This window comes from Drosophila rhopaloa, unplaced genomic scaffold, assembly GCF_018152115.1.
Source record: "Drosophila rhopaloa isolate 14029-0021.01 unplaced genomic scaffold, ASM1815211v1 contig_167, whole genome shotgun sequence".
Taxonomy (NCBI): Eukaryota; Metazoa; Arthropoda; class Insecta; order Diptera; family Drosophilidae; genus Drosophila; species Drosophila rhopaloa.
The window spans coordinates 1,174,663-1,197,556 of NW_025335047.1; the positions used below are offsets into that span (position 1 = coordinate 1,174,663).

Below are 22,894 nucleotides of genomic sequence, written 5' to 3' on the forward strand. Positions count from 1 at the left end.
GAGAACACAATTACGGCCAATAAATTAATCTGTTCAGTTTAAAAAAAGCCCATTTATAAAGCTATAACAAATTTATTTGGTTAAGCAATATCTTACAGGTAAAAAAAACATAAGCATAAAAAGAAAATTCAATATTCAGAGGTTTTAAAAGAAAACGTTATACATTAAATTTAATTTATCATTGAAATTTGAACGATGTTTATCATTGCCCCTTAAGCAGCTTTCGGGAGTGTATATTTCAAATAAAATCTTCCTTCCGCTTATCTTTTCGCATACATTAAATGGAAAAGGAATTGTATGTTTTGGGATTTTTGATGACGACTTTCGCCGGAAGAGGAAATCATCCATCGAAATAGCAGCAAAGGGAGTGGGGGGAAGCCCAGATGAGAGACAACTCGAATTTTCCCTAACAGATAAGTAAATTCATTTCTCATGCTCGACCAGAGAAGCGAATGAACCGGAGTGTTGGCCTTGCCCTTGGAATATCCATCGCAGGCACGTAAAATGGATTAGCAGAAAGTTTCCCCCGTAATTCCTGGACCGACATTCATTGCCCCACCGAAACCTGATTGATGCTCCACCCAGTGAGCCAGTTCCTGGAAGGCAAACAAAGGTTCGGGTTCGCAGAGTCCTGGCCAAGCATATGTCCATGTGGCCAGGACCATCTCGTGTGGACAGCTCATTTGACATTTTGATGGATGCAAAGCCATAAAAGGATCTCCACTCCATGTCTGGTGTAAGCATTAAATTTTGATTTGATTTTATTACAGGCACTCGTAAACATTTTATGTGTACATCATACGCACTGTTGGCCAGGCATTTACATAAAAGCCAGCCAGATAGACAAAAACCACAGGGCCAGCGCAATGTTTATGTGGTTACATATTAAAATTCGCCATTCGAGAGCGGAAATTTACATAAACCATTAAGTGTGCTTTTACCAGATGTTTCTTCTAGGTAGGGAAAAATAGCTACAGCTCTTGATCTACCACAAATTGCATTGCCTTCATTAGTAGTTATGTTGTACAGACTGCAGGCTGCCTTAAATCCCCTGTCAGGACATCAAAGACTCAAATAAAGTAGGGAACCCCTGCATTATTATCAATGCAGCAGGAAAAAACGAGCTCTTTTTTGCATGCCAATCAGGCCAATTTGTTACGTGGCAAATTGAGTTGGAGCCGTTGGAGCCGGCGAAGCAGTCTAAGCCCTTTTTCGTGCCTGCAAGGCTGCTCGGCAGCAAGGCAACCATTAGCTAATTAAGACGCTCCAAGTTGCCTTGGCTGCCACCCACGAAAATACACACACATTACAGGGACCGCAGACAAAGGACTTTGCAAGGCGCCAGCAGGAGAAGAAATTGCGGCAGGCACAAAATTTCACACATAACAAAAACTTTGGAAAGCCCCAAAATGCCAAGGAACGGTAGAAAAACTATAAAAGTGGAAGCTACACAATTTTTAGACACCCTCATTTACTGAATGAAATTCTTTGGATTGTTGCAAAAGATTTTCTGTCTGGATTACCTTTAAAATGTTTTGGAACAGTCTTTACCATAAAGTTTTGCATTGTGAAAAACTAAATACATAAATTGGCAAAACCCTAAACACATTTAAAGTAATATCAACAACTACAAATTGTGCTTTATGTAGACTGATCGAGATCCTAAATAAATAACCCTTTTTATTTCTCAATAATATACAAATTTTGGTCTGTGTACATAATCATAACCAAAAAACTCGTCTAAAATGTTATGCTTAAAACAAATTCAAGACAACAAGCTATAACACATTCCTGGAAAGCATTTTCATTTTTCAACGATTTTCCAAACCCTGCTAAAATCAAAGGCAACCGCAACCAGCTTTTTTAGTCTTTAATTTCCGCAGAAACGCGAGTCTTGTAAAGTTAATTAAAAACCGCTGACTGTCATCGTCGTTTTGTCGTTTTGTCGGGCGCAGTGCGAATGCGTTCGCAAATGATAATTGTTGGCACGAAGCAGGAACTGTGCCACAATGGGTTAATTAAAATATGCCAAGTCATTGTTCAGTCAGGATGAGGGAAAGGGAGGGGGGAAAGGGAAGTGCGAAATCTAGTTAAAAGGCAATTTCAATTTTCTCGCACATACGTGTAGGCCTCCAGGGGTTAATTGTGCAATTGCTAATCAGATAGAGGTGTGTGCAAGAGATCTTGCACACTTTCAAATTCAGTGATGGGAAACTGTCAGATTATAAGATAAATATAGCAAAACATTCGTAAAAGAACCGATATAAGCTCTGGAAAATTCCATTTAAATTAATTTCGAATACACATTATATTTTTGGGACAGTTAAAACTAGTTTAGTTTTACTTTGGATTCTATTATGTTTTCTGGTTAACCTTAAATATAAAGTGTTTTACTTATATAAAATAAATTGCTAGATCATTTCAGGATCTTAACTTTTTAAACCCATCTATCTAAAATAAATAGTAAAATATGTTAATTATTATTATTAAATAATAAGGCTTGTCTTTTTAATTAGGTTATACAAAGTGGTGTATACTAAGCTATTACAGTATTAATGTAAAAAGTACAAATTAAATATGTACGACTACATAGACTAACTATCTGTCTTCCCACCACTAAAATGACAACATATAGTACATTGTGTATGCTCGGCCTTCCCTTTTCCCTCCGTGAATGTAAAGTGCAGACGTGTTCATAAAAAGCTCCACATCCACATGCCAGAAGTTGTTCAATGTTCATTGATTAGGACCAACACACACACAAGACTCCGAGAGGCAATGATGTGTATCAAAGTGTGTACCTAAGTGTAATGCCTGATAATTGAAAACAAGCCGGCAAAAGCCCGTTGAAAGGCGAAGGAGCTCGCAAAGTAGCAACTGCAAGGGTCTCTTGTATCTACATACAGCCATTTCGGGCTCAAAGCATCTCGATGCCTCTGCTAATGGAGGAACTGTGTACATTAAAGTTGTCCTTCGAATCGAGCTGATAGTTTCGCATCGGGCCAGATTCAGAGGGTCTTCAGCTGGGAACACGACACGGACAAATATTGACTGCGAGCGCAGCTCAACGGAGACTCTATCTGCGGACAAATATTTGATGTATTTAAGCGACGGCTGATGGGTAATCTAAACTCACCTAAGGCACTAAATGTATCCGTGAAATACACTTTATGTGAAGTCGAATGTGTTTGGGGCTTCCACATTGAAAAGGAACGAGACAAAATATATATTCACTTAACAATCTTGATTGTGGCTATTAAAATGGCTTACATAAATGGAAAATGTAATAAAACTTGAATTACTTATATAAACTATAAACATATTTAAGGCAAGTGAACGTACTGAAATGCAGTTAAAACTTATAAAAAATAATTTCTTGAATTGAACACTTTTATTAAATCTTCATGTCGTAATGGTATTTAATAATGCAAGCACTTATTAATTTCCGGCCAACGGAAATGAATGTTTAATTAGCTTCACTATCGACCAACAACAATAAATGTGAATGTGCCGTAAAAAAGGAATATTTATTTTCATTTTAACACAAAGTAAGCATTTTTAATTAAATTGATGTGGCCATTTATTGGTGATTTTCAGAATTTCATGCACTCTTAGCTGCTCACGTCACGTTTTTCAGCAGCCGCAGAGTATATTTTGTCATTTCAGCTGACATTTATCACAGCAACCGGCGCCGGAGCAACATCCGCAACATCCGCACTATCCGCAGAATCCGCAGAGTCCGCAATATCCGCAGCAGAAAAAAGATTATTGACAAATATCAATTTGATGCACTGCCAGCGTTTTTCGTCTACCAGCAATATGATAAGCAGCATTTGCCTGACGCTGATTGATGGGCCGAAAGCGATGGTCCAAAAGTGATTTTTTGGCTCCCACACTTGGCCACGCCCACGCATTCGCCCCGCCTCTTATTGCCCCCCCTAAAAATCGCTTTGATTGATGTGCAAACAAAATTATTTTGCTGCATACTTTCAGGCGAACGCATTGAAGCAGTCGGTGGAGTTTAGTGTTACTGTGTTTGCAGTTCTCACTGCTTTCGCAAGCAGTGCGGAAGGAGAAGTGGGCGGTGGGCGATGGGTGGTTTTGGGCAAAGACCTTCGCCTAATGCCATTAAAATCATCTTACCTTTCTTGCTTTTTGCCTTCTCGGGAGCGGGGTCGCATTAAAAATTCGAATATATTTCGGTTAAACGAGGCAGGTACATTGCAGACATTGAGTAAGCAACTAAGCAACTTAATGTTTATCTATCGGATTTTGAATACCCTGGCTATTTTCCATTTAACCTTTTGAGCTGATTAATGCAGAGAGAACTTAAAGGCTTATATAAATTTTAAATTGGATATTTATAAAATAAGTTAGAGATGATAAAAAATATATTGTTTTTATTCGATAATAATGCCCCAATAGTATTCCAGGTTTTCCTTTAAAGAATAATCTATTTTTTATTTATTTGAAATATAATTTTAAATTAAAAGTAAACCCTTCGAACTTTTTTATTATGAAAGACAAGGCACATTAATTTAAAATACCCAGAGATTTATTAAGACAACTCTAAACACACACTACAAGATGTGTAATCCAGAGAAATGTCTATGATTTCATCTTGTAAACACCATCACTCCATCACCATCTTTAATGTGCCCCAGCAAGAGTATTAAAAAACGAAACGAAATTTCAATTTACTTTCCAGTCGGCAAAAAGAATGGAGCTTGGCTGCGGCTTTCGCATTACATTTAACTTTTCTCGCCTTATATTTTATTCAAATGGCCCCGCATTATTATTTTCTTTTTGTTTTTTTGTTCTCCGCTCCGCAGGATATCTTGAGCTGCTTGAGTGCCTGACATTTTCACATTTTGCTGCCGTTAAAAACGAAATTGCAAGGAAAACAACAGCACGAATGCGGCCATTACCCGGGCCCCCACATCCCTTCCCCTCGATTTTCCAATTTTTGGCACCCTCGTCCAGGTCCAAGTTGAATTTCCCAAGGAGGGTCAGAAGTTTTCAACGGCCATTAGGCGGATCTCGTGTGCAGCTTAATTTGAATAACATTTTCCCAGGTGCTAAGCCGAAGTCTAATGAGAGTGTCCTGCAAATTCTCCCCCTCAAACAATCGGATCATCCAAGTTTTAAGTGAATTTAAACTGAGACCGCAGGGGAAAACTTTAATTGAGTTTCAGCGAGAGCACAAGACAACACGATGTCATCACGCATACGACCCGTTGCATGACAAGGCACAAAAGTAGAGATGGCCAAAGTTTGCTACAAACGTCATAAGTTTAAATAATATTTAAACAACGACAATGGATGGCCTCGGTAGGACACAACATTTCTCTGGCATTTCGCATGGCACCTTAATAGAGGGAGACATTCGCATTTGCTGGTTCAATGCATTTAGCTCTGATTCCGATTTTCCACGTGACCGACTTTCGAGTTTCACAAAATCATTATAACAATCTTCAAATTGAGTTAATTAAATAAATCTCTGTTCATCAGTACTAAATTATTGAGAGCGGCAAGCAATTTACATATAAATTGAGAAATTGTAAAGCATTGCCAGAAAGTGAATTTATTTGGGGATCCAAATAATCCTAAATTATCCTAAAATATTAAGATCGACCAACATTATAATACCCCCTGCAAGGGTATAATAATGCAATCTCATTAACTGATTATTAATTTCGCTCCGGACTTTTCAATTTCTTTGCTATAGCCTCGAGAAGTTTTCGATACTTTCTCCCACAACTTTTTGTGGCGCAATAATTCCATCAAATCCTCTGCCCAATCGGCGAAAATAATTTACATAATTAGTGACAAAAGCGTCCGGCGCCTGGCACCAAAAGAAAATAACCGAAAAATCTGAAAATAAATACTGTACATAAATTATGTGAGTAAATAAACAAGGGTTTCGGTAAATGTGTTAATTTGCGACTTTCGAAATTAATGCATACACATATAAATGAATTTCTGTTTGCCTTCGGCCATTTTATTTTCCCGGCCATTTTGGCAAGGTTTTTTGCTTTACTTCTTCTCTAATATTTCTTTTCGTACATTTTTATTTTCCCTTCCTGTTTGCGCTTCAATTAACAACAACTTGTTACAGGCGCAAATTGAACGAAAGCTTCCAAATTTAAATAAATAATTTAAATGCGGTGCTAAATAAAAAATTTATAGAAGAAAAACAAATAAAAAATACCGCGCTCCCCATTCGAGACTGAGTGTGATTTTCATTTTGTTTTAAATTGTTTTGCTTAGCGAAAAAACGAAATAAAATACCCGTTTGGTTGGCGGGTGTTAATTTCGTTGGAATTTATTTTGGCTTTACCTGTAAACGTTACAGGTGCCATACACCCAGGTGTAGACACCGAAAACCAACTGGAACACGAACTGCAGAGTGTGGGAAACTGTCATAAGCCACGCCCAAAACGGAGTGAATTTTTACCATCCCCAGGCCATTTTAAATTGCCCAGTTTTGGTTGCCTTTTTCTGGGAAAATCTTGGATATTTGTATTAATTTCATTTTCTGGTAGTTGCACAGTTGCTGTAAATTGATACCAATTTGATTTGCTTACCTTTTCAACCTCCCTTTTTTTTCTGAAATTTCTCTTGTTTAGCTTGTGTGGAAATATATACCTTTTGAAAATATTTATTGGCCAAGAGATATAATTTAATAGCCCTCTGCCTTCCAAAATTAAAAGCATAGACTTTCATTTTTAAAACGATACCCTTTATTTATCTCAATTGATTTATTTTATTTATATATTTTATTACCATTCATATTTGTAATATTGCTCATACTTCTTTGCCAATTTTAAACAATATTTCCTTACAACTACAAGTATTATTACAACTATTAGTTTATATTGCTTCCAATTAGCTATGAACTTGTTATTTTTGACGATTCAAAAACCATCTCATGAACAATACCAGCAATTTCCATTTAGATTGAATAGCCATGGCTTTTCCCCCCGATTCGCACTGGAGTTGCATATTGATGAGTGAAGGAAATAATGCAGCCATAAACGAAAATCGCAGCGATTAGCTTAAATTGCAGGGGCTCCTCAAAAAGACCCTCGAGCCAAAACACACACATGCACAATCACAAAGACACACAGACATTGCACAGACAATAAACCAATAAACGAAAGCCATCTGAGTGACCCATAAAGAGGGGCAGGAAACAGAAGAGATAGGGGGAGGTACACTGAGAAAAAACAGGTCATCTTACCTGTACTACTAGCTCAATTAACTTTGGAAAAATGAGAGTAATGAAAAATAACGCAAAGCTCTTTTAACTTGTAAAAAACTTATCTAAGTAGACTTTAATTAAAATAAAATAAGTTAGGAAAGCGCTCCCTTATTTGATTACCAACAATTTTGAATATTACTAAGAAGCCTAAGTTGGCTTAAAATAAAATTAGGAATGTCTGGCCACTTTTTCTCAGGCATTTCTATAACAAACTGATAACAAACGGGGCTGTTTTTTCTCTCAGTGCCGGACAGCAAATGTGCAAATGAAGTGGCTTAGGGATTGACATAAGTGTAAGTGCCCCACAGATGCTGCTGTTCCTGCTGTTGGGATTGCAGCTCCTGCTGAGGGGGGGCGTGGCCACTGAGGCTGGGGGGTCAGGGGGCGCCTCCGCTGGCGTACGGGGGCTGGGGGGCAAAGTGCGAGGCGGAGGCCGCCGGGGAGTAGCCCAAGTGCTCGTAGTACTCTACCACTGGCTGCGAACTGGCACTGGAGCAGGCCGAGGAGAGCGAGGCGGAGGAGTTCAAAGGCGGCGAGTGGTGCAGTGGGTGGTGCAGCTGGTGTTGCGGGGGGTGGTGCTGCGTGAGGGGCAGCATTTGATCCATGAGATACTGGTCGATTTCCTTGGGATCGATGTCCGTGGCTGCCGGCTTGTAATTTAAGGCTCCGCTGGCCTGTGACGCCTGCTGTGGCTCCTCGCCTGTGAAGTTGCCCCCGTTCGGTGGGTACGAGTAGCCCGGGTAGTTCACCCGACTCCCCGCATAGCCACCATACCCATTGATGTTCTCGAGGAAGTCCATTTCCTGGCCACCCCCTCCGCCGTGCACCCCCGCCTGTCCCTGGTAATTGACCTCGCCCAGAGCCACGTACTCCCGGCCAGACTCCAGTAGAACTCCATAGTCGTGGCCAGCACTCGCCACCGGCTCACTCAGCTGCCGCATCAGGAGGCTGGAGTTGTTGGCCGCAGTCGACTTCGCACTGGAGGAGGCTCCACTGTAGGGCGTGGCCGGGGGCGTCAGGGAGGACAGCGAACTGGCCGTGGAGCATGGCGAGTCCAGGCCAGTTTCAATGAGACCCTGCTCCATCAAGCTGGCCGCACAGGCACTGTTCAGGGACTTCATGAAGGCCTCATTACTGAAGACATCCGAGGAGCTGGTCGCGGCATTAGAATGCGAGATGGTCGTCGGGCAGCCTCCCATTCCAGCTGCATTCGCTTTTCCCGCTCGCCTCTGGCCATTGGATGCGGAGGAATGGCTGCTCCTTGGCTTGGAGTTGCCAGGAGCGGCAGACGCAGCCACTTCCGCTCCCGGGGATCCCCCCTCCCCGGATGGCTGGGCTGGCATCACCCGCGCCTTCTTGCGCCGCGGCTGGTACTTGTAGTCCGGGTGCTCCTGCTTGTGCGTCATTCGAAGCTTCTCGGCGAATTCCATAAAGGGCTTCTTGTCACTATCCTTTAGGTTTCTGTAAGTAGGGAATGAGAAATAGTGTCAATGGGATTCATTTTTTTTTTAAGTGTATATATATTGCAAAATGGGATTAATTTTATAACTTAGAACTATAAGATAATATTGAAAAAGTTATTTTAATTGTGTTTCTCTAAGCATTTAAGTAAGATATTTCTTAAAAAAGACCCACCATCACTAATTTGAATTAAAAGAAAATATTTTTTAAAATAGCTGAAATATTTCAAATAAAATATACCGTAAAATAAAATATATATAAAATAGAGCTTAACCCCCTTAAAGCTATCTGCCGCAGATCACTTGCTCGTAATTTATGCAAAACTGTCAGGTCGAAAGGCGATCTCCGCCACAGCGGCGTCGTTTTCATATATTGTTTGTAATAAAATATTGTCCGGTTTGAAATTAAAATTTCACAGTTCAGCGATTCGAGCGACTGGCGATAAGGAGTGGAGTCTTCGGCTGATAAGAAGGCGAAGCATCCGCCTCAACTAATTGGGAATGCGAGCTGGACCAATTTGTTAGCCCATAAATAAACCCAGCTTAATTGTCTGTCACTGAGACTATTTCCCCTTGCGATTCACAGAAATCTGGAAAAAGAATTAATTGGTAGCAACGTAGAGCTCGAGATTGCTATGATACATAATATTTACTGGAAGTTGCTAGCAAGCCTTTGGAATAATTAGTATATTTCGCATCTAATCTAAATATAATTTAACTCTTATTTACTTATTTTTCAGTTTGAAGCTGAGATTCAGTACTTTTTGAAATATGAAAAATCATCTTAGATTCCTAGATGTTTATCTGACTTTATTTCTTCAGTTGGGTTTTGCTAGGAGTATCTGATAGTTTTTCACTGGCACTGAGAACTGTCGGCTGATGCGATTCCCTGTCTCGTCGGAAAGCCCTTAACCACTCTTGGAGGGGATTCTTTGTCTGGCCAAGAAGTGGGGCTTACAAAAGACACTTTTCAAGTGGTCCATGCCCCGGCGTTTACGCAGCCAGAGACGTGCCCACTTTTTTCTATTTCCCTCAGTCCGAGTGGTGTATATATAGTCCACTTATACTTATACTCACTTCCACAGCTTGCCCAGCGATTTGCTTAGCTCCGAGTTCTGCAGATGCGGATACTGTTTGGACATGACCCGCCGGGCAGCTTGTGCCCAGACCATAAAGGCGTTCATGGGGCGCTTGATGTGCTCCTTTTTGCGGTCCGTTGGCGCCCTGGAAAGAAGATGGGAAAGAACGAAATCAGTCAGAAGCTGCAGGACTTGTTGGCCGGGTAAATAAGTTTCCATTAATTGCAAAAAAAGAAACGTCGCTCACCGAAAAAGGCACAACAACGCATAATGTCAAACTGAAAATTGCAATTAAAACTTTTATTTGACGTGCTAGAAGTAAAAGAAGAAATAGCATCAAGGGCAAAGACCAAAAAGTTCAAGAGTGCAGTCAAAAATATATAATATGTTTGAAGACGAAAGAGCAGCTGGCAACGAAAGTGAAGTGCAAACAAAAGCAATCAGGAAAATCGTGCAAAATACCAGAGAAGAGGGCTTTCGGTGGGTGGAAATCTATTTCAGCTATGCGAAACAGCATTGGGAATCCTTTAAGTGGTTGCCACAACTCTTGACTTTGCATAAAGTATGCAACGAATTTTTCTCCATTCGAGTCCATCTATTTGTCTTTTGCCAGGCCTTCCAAATAATTCCATTGACAGAACGATACAAGCTCCTTCAAATAAAACCGAGGAGGCGTATGATATCTGCTACACTACATTGCAGAACAAGAGTATACAAAATGTATGTACACGGAACAAAATATATAACAATCTAGAATTTGTTAAAAATAATTATAGTTTTGGGGCTTAAAAATATGTATATAATTTAAACCTTTATAAGAAACTGTTTTGTATTGTTCTTATTTATTTTAAATAACCCTTACATTTGTTCCTTTAAATGGAATTTCAGAATGGTCTCCCTCTAAAATGGTAAATCTTGCTTGGTTGATTTCTATTTAATGTTTTTGGGTTCTATATATTTTTGGTTTCTATATATTTTTGGCAGTGCTAAAACATGTCACCTCTCTCTCTAACTCACACACCCGAGCACCCACATTGTTTTATCTACATATTCATTTTTATTCGGCATGTCGAGCACCGAGGAATACAATGAAGGCTGAGATTCAATCAAAGAGATAGGCGTTCCAAGGGGGCGGAACACTATGGCACAATGCCCGAGATTTCCCTCTGGTTTGCCCACCTTTTTGGGAGCGTCCTATATTGAATTATTTATCCTAAGTAAACATGATCAGGGCAAGAGATTTGTTAGGTAAATCTTTCAATCGAGTTGGGTGTGCGTGTGCTAATGCCTTTGTGGCTGGGTTTATTCGATATGCCTCACTGCATTCTATGCCTGTCCGGAAAAATGGGAGAAACTGTTTTCAATCAGAGCAAATCAATAGCAGGTGTTTTCCTCTAACTCCCTGCACTCAAATTAATGACAATGTCAGCGGGACCATGAGCTTATAAAAATATCTATGTGGAGTGAAAGGACATACATTTCTGTAGATATTTGGAATACTGGAATATTTTTGGAATACTTTGGACTTAAAAGATACTCTTCCTTTAAAAGTAAGTTTTTCAAATTCACGAATCATTAATTATCTTCTTTATTTTTAGAATGATCTGGGTATCAAAAAACTCTCGAACGAGTTTGTAAATTAAATGTTAACAAAAGTTCTTCCCTTATTTTGGTTATTTGAAGTCATTTTACTGTTTCCTTCTTTCTCCTTAAATTAGTTAAAAGCCAAAATATTTATTGAATAGGCAATAAACTTGAGGGAAAATAAAGAATATATCTGTTATTTCTGTTACTTTTTCAAACATTTCCAATCTCGATTTCCGTAGGTTAGGAGGTAAGGTGTAAAAAATCCAATCTTTTAAGTAATTTAAAATATTTTTTTTTGTTAGCCGCTTTCGCCTGGGCTTAATTACAAGTTCGGCCGAACTTATTAAGCGATTAAAAACGCGACCGGAGGCCAAATGGACATCGTCTTGGGGATGCTCGGCGTTTTGTTATCTGTCTTTTGGTATCGTCGGCGTCGTGACCCCGCCCCCTGCCACATCCCCCCGCCCACTGCCTCACACCCCCACCCCCGCTGCCTGATTCAAAAGTATCTGTGAGTATATATGCAACTCTCACGCTTGACAGCACGCTAATCAGAATCAAGTGATGTTCGTTTTGCTGCACTCAGTTCTGTGACTTGGGAGGTGGTGCAGTGTTTCCTGGGCTACACAGGAAGAAATTGTTTGTTTTTATAACATTTTAATATTTCAACAGTCCAAAGTAAAAAAGGATACACAAGTCAGTAGATTTCTGCAGTATGGTTGCATAGTTTTAAAAACTAATTGTAGTTAACAAAGAATATAGTAGCAATTCTGTAAAACTGAAATATTACTCAGATATTTTAAAACTACCACAGATTTTAAATAACTTGTTAGGAAACGAGATATCGTAACCAATTTTTTTGCATTTATTACATTTTTCGGTGCGGTGCACCCGCGAGCCCCCAGAAAAATATATGTAGCAGATCCCCGGGGCACTTGGCAACTCAAGCACGTCTTCATTATTTGCTGCTGTTGTTGCATTCGGAGATGCGCAAATCTCATTAAGTGATATCTTCAAGTGGCCGTTAGCTCATGAGCAAATATGAGAAATGAGCGGAGACTGGCTGGAATTTTGAATTTGCAGCTTTCCATTTTTGCGCATATGCCAGAGATACAAAGATGCGAAGATGCAAAGATACACTTCGGCTTTTGTTGCGCATCTTTTATCAGCAATGGGCCATTTGGCGCTTTTGTTATTAAATTCAACCGTGGTGGAGTGGGGGATCCCAAATATTTACAGCTTTAACACTAAGCTGTAAACATGGCACGAAAATTCCCATTCCCATTTCCATTTCCATGCCCATTTTCATTTCCAATTTGTAAGCGCATGTCAAACTGGGGACAAATGCGCCTAATTAGCGGCGGAGACGTCTCAGCGATTTTCACAAGTTCACAAATATGAAATGTATCTAACAGATACAGCGCGTGTAAACAAATTGCAGCCGCCGCAGTTCGTTGTTTTTGTTTTGTATTTTTCGTCTTTATTTCATATTTGCTTAGGCAGTGCCCACATTTTCCCACGCAGCCGCCGCTTTTTACGACACTTGTCAAACAAATTTGGTTGCCTCGCCATTTGAAATGCATCCAACGGATGCAGTTGCTTGTTTGCCCTGCGGTCGCTTGGGTTTCTTCTTTTATGTTTCGGATTGGCCCTTGAAGTTCCATCGAAAAGGTGGTCAAACAAGGTGATAAGGTGGCAGTACTGCCCTTTTCCCTTTTCCCTTTTCAATGGGGGTGCTGCTACCGTGAGAGTAGTATCTGAGTTTGCTCAGCCATTGTGCTTGCTAGGTGCCACCTGCACTGGGAAATCATTACAAATAATACAATTCAAACTACTTAAAGTGTGTTCATTTAATAAGTGGATAGACTCTGAAACTTATGATTTCATTTCCAATACAAATAAAATGATTCTGGTTAAAATATATCTAATAAATAAAAAAAAACACAAGTACACCGATCTTCAGTAATATAAATACCATTATTATAGAGTTACAAGTTAGGACTCCTTCAGTTTTGGCTCAGTGTTTTAGGCAAACTTTGCGTGGTTCTGGTAACAAGATAAACATCTCGTTATTGGCTACTCGGCTAAGGTCAGGGATCAATGGGAATGGTCGGACTTATTGGAAACTTATCGGAGTGCCCTCGAAGGAGACACACATGGCGAACTCTTGAGAGGCGGCTTTTTGAGCTTTCCCTTTCGATTTAAACCGCCTCTCGGCCACTTCATCCGGGTCCCATTCTCTGTTATCATTTCACTTGGCCATGTCCTCATCCATTTCCATTTCCACTCCCACTCTCATTCTCATTTTCATTTTCATTTTCTTGTTTTTTTCAATTTCCAAGTCAATTTATTTTTACAGCGCACTGTGACGCACTTGAGAGAAGTGACAGAGAGTCCCCGCAAAGGACACGTATTCCCTGCGCCATTGACCAAAACTAGGAGCAACTGGATAGGCGTGAAAGGACCCGGCAAAAGGGGGCGTGGCAGCTGAACGCGCAATGAAGAGCGACAGTTTAAGTGGCGTAGAGCAAGAGCTCTGCATCATTCTGGTTTTTGTGGGCCGCTTTAGGGGGGAGAGGGGGTTTTGGTGGACGGATTGGTGGATTGGTTGGTGGGAGCAGCTACAATCAATGCTGCAGGATTTCAGCTGGATACATGTCCCTGACATTTGATGATTGCCATGGCCCTGAATCAAGCACTCGACAAAAAGACACTACCCAGCCAATATAGGCGGACTCCATAGTAAATACTTACTCAAATGAGATATACCAATATTGTGTATTAGAATAGATTATGAATTTATTTATATAAAGGTAACTAAAAGAACTTTTACAGATCAGTCACTTTCAGAGCCATCTAAACCAGTCGTAAAAACCCTATGACTCATTTTTAATCAAATTCAGCCGCTTAAATTCTAACGAATCGTCATGATTCACCGAAATGCAAAGCAAGTCAATATGAAATATTATTTATTGCTTCCCGCCCGGCAATGTTTGCTTGCTTTCTAGTGTAACGCGCACTTTGGGATCTCACAAAAATTGAAAGTTCGCTCCGAATTTCCACACCTAGTTTGCCGCTGGCGATTTTCCGTCCAACCATCGAGTATTTCTGCACGGGAAATCCGGCAGACGGCGGCATCCGAGGAATAATCGCGTGGGTGTGCCAGCCATGGAAACTGCGGCCACAGGATTCCGACTCCCCGGGCCACCGACAACACTCACTGCCAAACGAAAGGATAAATGATGGGGATCGGAACGCCGCTGAGCCATTGAACCCTTTTTGAAAGGCATATCGGGCGGATTTGCGCCGAAATGTGCGAGTACTTCGGCTAAAAGCTTATGGCCGGATCAAATGCGCCTTCAATTTTATGCGCAAATGTCGTTTAATATTTGGCAAAATACTCCAAAGCTCGGCAACAATCAAAGGGTTAACTAAACGTTTGAATACCCTTGAACGAAATAATAGCTATGGTCTTGCAAAAACTAAATTTTGGGGTCAGAAAAGAACTATTTGTATTTTATTATATCTCTTACCTTACTACATCCTACATTTTTTGGTTTACAGAAAACTTGTTAAGAAAAAACCAACTGTTTTTAAACTTTTTGTTTTTTACTGTTAATATTTTCTTTCATTTCTGTAAGTCGCTTCTAACGATGTACCACTTATAATTGTATACCCAATACAACAGCACAAGTATCAAAAAATGAAAAACTCCCAAGCTCATCAAATCAATGTTCCACTTCATTTCCCTTCTGAACCTTAGACATTTTTTGTGTTCTTAATCGCGGAATCCTTTGAGCCCCACTTGCTCCGGCTCACATCGTTCCGCCGACTTGGCTTACTTGCAATTTAGTTGGCTTATTCGAACTTTTTCGGCCATTGTCGCGCTCACCTGGTCATAAAATTTCCCCTCCGATGAAAACCACACCCCGGGGAGATGTATCCATCGAATGTTTTGTAAATTCGTGCTGCAACAAAAAATATGCAAAACGAAAGTCTAGGCTGGAAACTTTTTGGCCAGCATTTGTGGCTGTGGGGCGACAACAAAAACAGCGCCATCAGCGGCCACAACAAAATCAATATTTGCCTTGTAAGCCGCACGTGTATCTGTTCTTGTTGCTGCCGCTGCACAAACTTTTGCTGGCCACCAGGAGCTGAGGTTGCTGCTCTTGTGGGTGGATTTCAGGAGGGGATGGGGATGGTGATGGGGACGGGGATGAGGTGGCTTCACCAACATGAGGTGGAGCAACAGCTAGGAACATGTTTGCCGGTCTTGTCGGGCCCATCAACAGCCAAAAAGCCAGCACACTGTGGAACATCATATGTTTTAAAGGGTTAAACAGACGTTCAAATTAGTGAATTATTAAAAAATAAAATTTAATACCTATCAATCTAAAAAACTGCCAAGAAATTTGTTAATTTGATTATTTTCTTTTGTTAAACACTCCTAAGAGCCTTTACCCTAAAATTGATTTTATTTCGCAGTATTATTAGAATGTAAAATAGAGAAATATTTTTGTATTGTTTTATATTCACTAACATTTCTCTTCTTTCCAATACAATTTATACCTATTTATTTTAAAAATTTAAAGTTCGTACTTTTCCATTCGTGGTCGTCACCAAAAACTCCTGTTAATTTTAAAGTCAAAAACACATTGATAGCGATAGATATCATGATATGTTTTCCATATTATGATTGTTACTCTTTCTAGTCCTTCCTTGTATAGCCATTTAATTGGCTGATTAACGTAAAAATAAAATTTGTTATATAAAAAAAAAAAAAAAACTTTTCCAAGACCATATGGATGTAGCCCACAGTTGCCCCCAGTTGAGGGGTTTTTGCGGTGAGTCCTCCTAGTGGAGCTTCCTCCACACTCGGGGAAGTGTTTGGTTAGGCTGGCCGAGATGAGTTGTTGGGGCCATGTAAATTGACTCGTCGCAGCACCGAAAGAAGAACTATCCGATGATATCAGAGCTGGGAACCGAGGAGCTCTGCCCACCTGGTTGTGGGGTGTATGATAACACCTCGGGCCGGGCACGCAGATAAGCAATGAAATATTTATAGCGTCGCCAAAGTCCTACCCGAAGTTGCGGCTCCTCCGGCTGCCTTACTTTTCCTCCTCCTTAATAACGCCGCTTATCTAATCGAGTCGGGTAAATAGAGCAGGGTTCCTAAAAAGGGGTTCCGCACATGGTGTCTGTATTATTTAATAACAAACCCTCCCATACTTCGAATAACGTGCGACGACGATCGTCAGACTATTCAAGTGGCTTCTCAGCTTAAGTAACAAATTTGGAAGTGATTCACACGAGGTTCGTTTAACCAAATCAAACAGCAGTATAATATTTGCGGTCTCCCCCTTGCAAAAAGTGGATCATAAAAAATTAGCAAAAGAAACCACACATTTTTTACCGGTAGGTAAAACTTGCTATGCGCTTTTTTTAAAGAATATGATTTGTATATTTTGTTGTATTATGTAGTAAATTAAGCATACTTTAAATTTCTCTATTTAAATTATTAAACTAGTATTCTTTAAGTTGAATTTTTGATTGGAAAAATAATCAATTAGTGTCTATCTCTATCGCACAATGTAGCGCCTGCAATAAAAAGCGGAAAGGGAAATCAATTTCGCATCAATTGTTGCCGTCAATCACAGCAAACAGCGGAGCAATTAAATGTATCTCCCACCTTCGCTTACAGAATTTTTTCAGCATTTAAGAGATTTCATTTGGAAGGTGACAGGGGCACCTGGCATTCACTGGATGAGCGGAAAGTGGGGGGTAGCGATGTGCATTTAAGCGATTTTAAGTGGAAATAAACAAGGCTCATAAAGCGCAAGGTAAACAATTTTTACATGGGTGGGGCAATAGTGAGTGGAGGAGGGGTTTCATGGGGACGAAGGGGACACAACTGTGGATAGATAAAGGAAAGGAAATGGCGCTCGTATCCTTGTGCAAACACACACGTGCTCTTGACAGCGCTTTCTGCGCATTTTGCAATGAGCAACTGAGAAGAGAAGGGGAAGGGGAATTAAGCCCAAGGATGTTTGTGCCTGGACAGCTGAGAGTCGGCCCCCTCCCCTCCCCCCAAAAACAACACTGGGGAAAAAACACAATCGTAAATCAATAATAACTACGTGCTTTCCTCGCAATCTTTCCAAAAATACAAAACTTTTTAAATAACTTCTTTTCCTTTTATTTTTATCATTATTTCTATTACCCATTGGATAAATGTGAAATTACAACCAAACAATTTCGATCTATAAAACCTATAAGAGATTATTTAAGGAACTCTTTTTTATAATTTATTTAAAATCCCTAGAGATGTTTTTTCCCATTTTTAGACACTCTTAACTTTTATTTCGAGTGTATTCTCTGACCAGTGATAAGCGATGGCGACCAAATAGAGAACAAAGCGACTGGAAGCGGCTGACAAACTGCGATAAGAGTGGGACCCCTACTGAAAGACCGGAGGTGCAGGCCCCGGCATTTGCTAATTGCCGGTCAAACAGACGAGTGGAGCTCCCAAGGATCGGAGGAATCTGGAATCTGGAAGCTGAGGGATCAGAGGGATCAGCCGCTGCAGCTACTCGCCTTTCTCACGACACGAGTGGTCCAGAATGGGGAACCCTCATACGACATCTTGTCAAGTGTCAACTCCCTCGGTTCGCTTGGGTTAAGATGGGATGCTGGAGACTGGCCCCCGAAACCCCCGAAAACCCCCACCCCTCCACCTTGTTAGCAGTTAGCATCTTTACGCTAAAAACATATTTATTCGCTTTTTATGCCTGAATTGATTTGTCGTCGTCGTCTTCATCTCGAACATTTTGTTCCTCTGCGCCACACATTTATTGAGGCCTGTATTTCGTATCTTTGTATCTGGTGGCTTGTTATTGCCTTTTCCTATTATTTCTGCCTCTGGCCAATTTGTTGTTGCCCTGGTTTGTTTGTCTAATATGTGTGAATGTGTAAATTCATTTATATTTACATATGCCGGCAGATTCCCAATCTTTGCGTTCGCATTATCCCTCCTTTCTCCTGCAGTAATATTTCTCTTTTTTCCCTTTGCGGTTCGCCAAGTTTGTTTATCCAGTTAAATAAAAGAAAACCCACGTATAAGCATATATGCCTGGAAATTGTGTTAATCAGCGAACTCATCGAAGGTTGAGCCGAGCTCCATGGGGCCTGGTTAGTCATTCATAAGTTCTGCGGTGGGTTGGGATCCCATTGAGGACTCAATTTGCTCAGTGGTATGTGGTAAACAATTATCGAATATTTTATACAATTGAAATTCATTGCGTGAACTCTGACTTAAAATAATAAAATATTTATCTTTATTTTAAGCCTGGTAAGCTCCTCCCTTATTACCTCGTCTTATTTTTTTGTACTTTAAATCTTAAGGTAAGGAAATTATTTATTTGTTTACTGAAATCAAACATCCTTTCAAACAAGCACCACTTAGATAAAAATCTTCAATATATCTTAACACTTTTTTTGTTTTACATATAAAAATTTAATATATTTTTTAAGTTTATTTTTGATTTCTCAACTGTTTTAGGTATGAAGGGTAAATTAAAATTTGTATTATAAGGGACTTTATATGTACGATTTAAAACATTGCCGGTTAGGGATAGATTTAAAAATGTATCAATGGACTTACTTGGCTGACGCCTGAACTAGGTTCCAGTCGTATCCCTCGAGGACCTTCATTACCGCAGTCGTGATGCGTTCGTCCTCCTTTCGGCCACCTTGTCCTTGGGCCTTTTTCTGCTCGGCTTTCAAGGCATAGTTGGCCAGGACGAGGGTTTCAACGGGCTTGGCCCGATCCTTGGAGCAATTAGAGTTGGAACTTTCGCTCATTTTTAGGCAGCACTAAAATCTCTAATTAAATTAGTTCAAGCACCGTCACAAAACACGCATAAAATCGCTGAAAACGCGATTGAATTTTTTAGTTTTCACCCACGCAGATCTCTGGGGTTTAGTTGGGGATCACGAACAATACGGAACAAGCCGAGACGCGACGAGGTTGACGGGCAAACTGCGACTGATCTTGGGGATCGCTCGGTTGCTTCCCCCAAGACGAGCTCGGAAATCGTCGGATACTCGGACGATCGGGGCGATAAGCTAAAGACGGTGGTTGGTTGGATCGTTAGCTGGATCTTGGCGAGGGTGGGGGTCTTTGGGGGCGGGGAATCGGGAGATACGCGGCGGGGGCGAACATAAAAATCGCGGTACGCGTGTAAACATTAACATGTTCATGTGAAATTAGGAGGCCCCAGAGCGGAATCGCCAACAAACTTAGTATAGTAAAGTAATTCGACTTTTGTATACCTGTTATGTATTTAAGTTAAATACACTGGTTTGTAAGTGACATAAATATATAACATTTTTTTATTTGTCTTAAATTTGTGTTTTCTTCGTACTGAGTATCATTTTATTCTACGTTTTTTTAGCTTTAGGTTAAGCAATTTTTTAATTTATGGTCCTCACCGATTATATATGGTTTTTCTTACTCAATCATCATTCTCGTTTCTTATGAAAAGTATTCTGCACACAACATACCCTGAGAAACGAAGATTCCAGGGTACTTAAAAGAGAGCGAAGCGCAGGGTCGTGAGATGGGTAAACTCCGAGAGACACAAATCGAAATGGAAACAGAATCGGAAATTAGTAACACTTTACAGCCACATGTGGATTTATGACACCTCCCGATGACTTCGGGTTAAGGGGCAGGCCCTTGGGATCGTTAGAGACCTGCCACTTGTTGCAGCTGTATTTGGGTATTCGATAAGGGGGAATGGGAAAGGATCGAACCTGAATGAGGATAAACAGTGAGGATCGGGGGAGTAACTATTGCTAATGAGAAGTTGATAAGATCATTAAGGATTTAAGGGTTACCAGAAATGAAAGGAGGCATACTAGCAAATATTGATAGGGAGTGGGGCTGGGAAATGATGGATTGGTTCCCAGGGTTGACAAAGTTAGCTATAAATAAATAACTATAGGAAACGTTTGAGCCTATAAATAAAATAATAAATTAAAATAATATTATAAGTACTATAATTATATAAGCATATGCAAAAGTAATTAATTTTGGGAAAATTAAAAATAATACAATAAAAAATCTGTTGAAAAAAAGTCTTAGTAGTTTCTAGATTTTAAATAAAATATCTTCTTGGATTATGGTCGAAAATTTATATTTGGTTACAAGTTTTTTGCATGACCTATTTATTCTTAACAATTTGAGTTCGACATAAAACATAAGCTCCAGTTCATCTTGCCAATCAGGTAAAATGTAAATTCTACACAAATTTATTGACAAATCGTTTAATAAAATCGGATAGAAGTCAAGATCAGGTGATCTGGTAAGATCTTTTCATAACCACTTTGCACTAGATTTTACCTCAGGCTCGACACGATCCGAAATCGTAAAACCAAAGAAAACACCCTCGAAAAAGAAATGAAATAAGCAGGGAATGGAGAGCTATTCATTTCACGATCGTAAAACATGGAAAAAGTGTAGTTTGGTTACGCTTTTGTTTTCCAGCTGGTTTCAACTGGAAGTTATGGTAGGGAACCAAATCGGTATCTGCATCGCATAACTTTTACCCGCCAAATACTTCGGGTGGATTTTTACAACTTTATAATTTTTACAACTCAATTAACTTTTTTTCAAACGCCGCCGGTCCAGGCAGACAAATCGAAGTAACAAAAATTAAACAATAAAACAGAGAAATGCATAAACGAAATCATAAATACCTAGGCCATTTCAGATACTTTTATGCCAAGTGGGGAGATGAAATCGAACCAAAACTGACGTCAAAGCAGCGCCCGTTTTTTACTCTTTTTTGGAAGTGTCATAAAAGACATCAAAATGAAAATTATACGATACCTCATAAAAAAGAATGAAATACAGAAAAACACAGAACTTCGAAGGCAGTTCGCTGAACTGCAGCGACTGGAAAATTGATTCGCGTCTAGGAAATTTAATGGGCGACCATCTAACAAATCCCCCAACCCGCGTTTAAACATTTTTTCTGGACCGGCAAACTTCAAAGCCCGGCAACTTGTTGATAAACAACTCGGCGCAAAAAAAATGAGCAAAAAAATATTTTGAATTAATTAAAATTATTTGAGCTTTATAGAAAAAAAATAAACAGAGGCGAATTAATTTTCTCCCCCGACTTTTTATGTTTCATAATCAAACTGGAGCAGAAAGGTCGAAATGCATCTGAGGGAGGAGGAAAAGGCGGATGCGACGACCGCTTGACAATTTGCGACTTGCCATGAAATCGCATTATTTGATCTAAGCCGCCGACAAGCTAAAAAAAAATGAAAAAATGTTAAAGCCGACTGCTAAACGAAACCAAATGGCGCTTTTTTAACATAGCTGGTGCGTTAGAAGAAGAAGAAAATGGGGCGTAGGGGAAAAGGGGCGGGGCAGGCGGAAGAACGCGGAGCTGAGAGTTGGAACCCTCCAGAAGTACGACATGTGTTGCGGAAATATTTTGTAAACAACAAAAACAGCGACGGACAGTCAGGAAATATGCAAAAATATAAAAGAGCACTGAGATAAATGGCAAGGAAACACACACCTTCACCTGATCCCAAATATTTATTTATTATGAACTAAATTTAGTATGCCAATTTAGATTAAGATAACTAAAGTAAAAGTAACTTAGGTCAAAAACTGTTGGTTATCTAAATGTTACAATTTCAGCAAGCAAATATTTAATGTTAAAATATTCAATATAACAGCGATATTGATTTTTAAAATCGGGCTTATAAAGTTGTTTTTTTTTTATTATGAAAACGAAAAAATTCTAAGTAATTTGAACATTTTCTCACAGTGTTTTTTAAATATTGCCATCTTACTCTGGCTAAGATCATTTACATACACGCGTCACCCCCACTCATAAATTTGTTTTTTTTTCTCACCTTTTTTGTTTATTTTTTCAGTTTGTATTTGTGTTTGTTGACCATCGGTCGAAATTACGATGATTTTCATTCGCCAACGATCGTGAAACTTTCAGTGTGTGAGTGTGTGTGGGAACACTAGTAAATGTATCTGTGTGAGCGGTTAAACGAGTTTTTTTATGTTTTATTTGTTGTATCTTCAATTGCCTCGTTGATTTGCTTTGTTTTCTCTTTTTTTCTCAGCCAATGAGAAACAAAGGCGGGTTTTCAAAAAGACTCTTGAAAATAGAAAAGATGGAGGTAATTGCAATTAATGGGGATTTATTATGTCGAAATTTTCAAAACGATTATGATAAAACCTATGCAGATAATTGTCATTAAGGTTATTTATTCTGTCGATACTTCATTACAAATTGTGCTTTCTGAATCCCGAACTCTCTATTCTCCCTTTTACGCCTTTCTTTATCATTTTTGAGTGATTGCTTATCTACCCCCAGTCGAAATTCGAAATAAAGCACACCTTAGCACACACATAAAAATGTACACACATTTCCATATGCACATCTACCATTACTCGTTGCTTCCTT

The 22,894-nt window shown here is 39.7% G+C and overlaps 1 protein-coding gene across 2 annotated transcripts; it reads right to left on the minus strand.

The window, feature by feature from the left end:
- Nucleotides 1-6,756: 6,756 nt before the first annotated feature.
- On the minus strand, nucleotides 6,757-19,416 carry LOC108046538 (transcription factor SOX-8). 2 transcript variants are annotated; one of them, XM_017126252.2, is made up of 3 exons: nucleotides 19,051-19,416; nucleotides 9,802-9,948; nucleotides 6,757-8,725 (listed from the first exon to the last, which is right to left on the minus strand). In XM_017126252.2, exons 1-3 carry the CDS (start codon nucleotides 19,248-19,250, stop codon nucleotides 7,642-7,644), a joined length of 1,431 nt encoding a protein of 476 aa, XP_016981741.2. In that variant the 5' UTR covers nucleotides 19,251-19,416; the 3' UTR covers nucleotides 6,757-7,641. The 2 variants fall into 2 exon arrangements, with proteins under 2 accessions (XP_016981741.2, XP_016981742.2); XM_017126253.2 differs by lacking the exon at nucleotides 9,802-9,948.
- Between the last annotated feature and the right edge of the window lie 3,478 nt (nucleotides 19,417-22,894).

Coding starts and splice junctions, on each gene's coding strand:
- LOC108046538 (XM_017126252.2), bottom strand. CDS start 19,250: ATGAGCGAAAGTTCCAACTCTAATTGCTCCAAGGATCGGGCCAAGCCC. Junction 9,949..19,050: donor CTAGTTCAGGCGTCAGCCAA/GTAAGTCCATTG, acceptor TCTTCTTTCCAG/GGCGCCAACGGACCGCAAAA. Junction 8,726..9,801: donor TCGCTGGGCAAGCTGTGGAA/GTGAGTATAAGT, acceptor CCCTACTTACAG/AAACCTAAAGGATAGTGACA.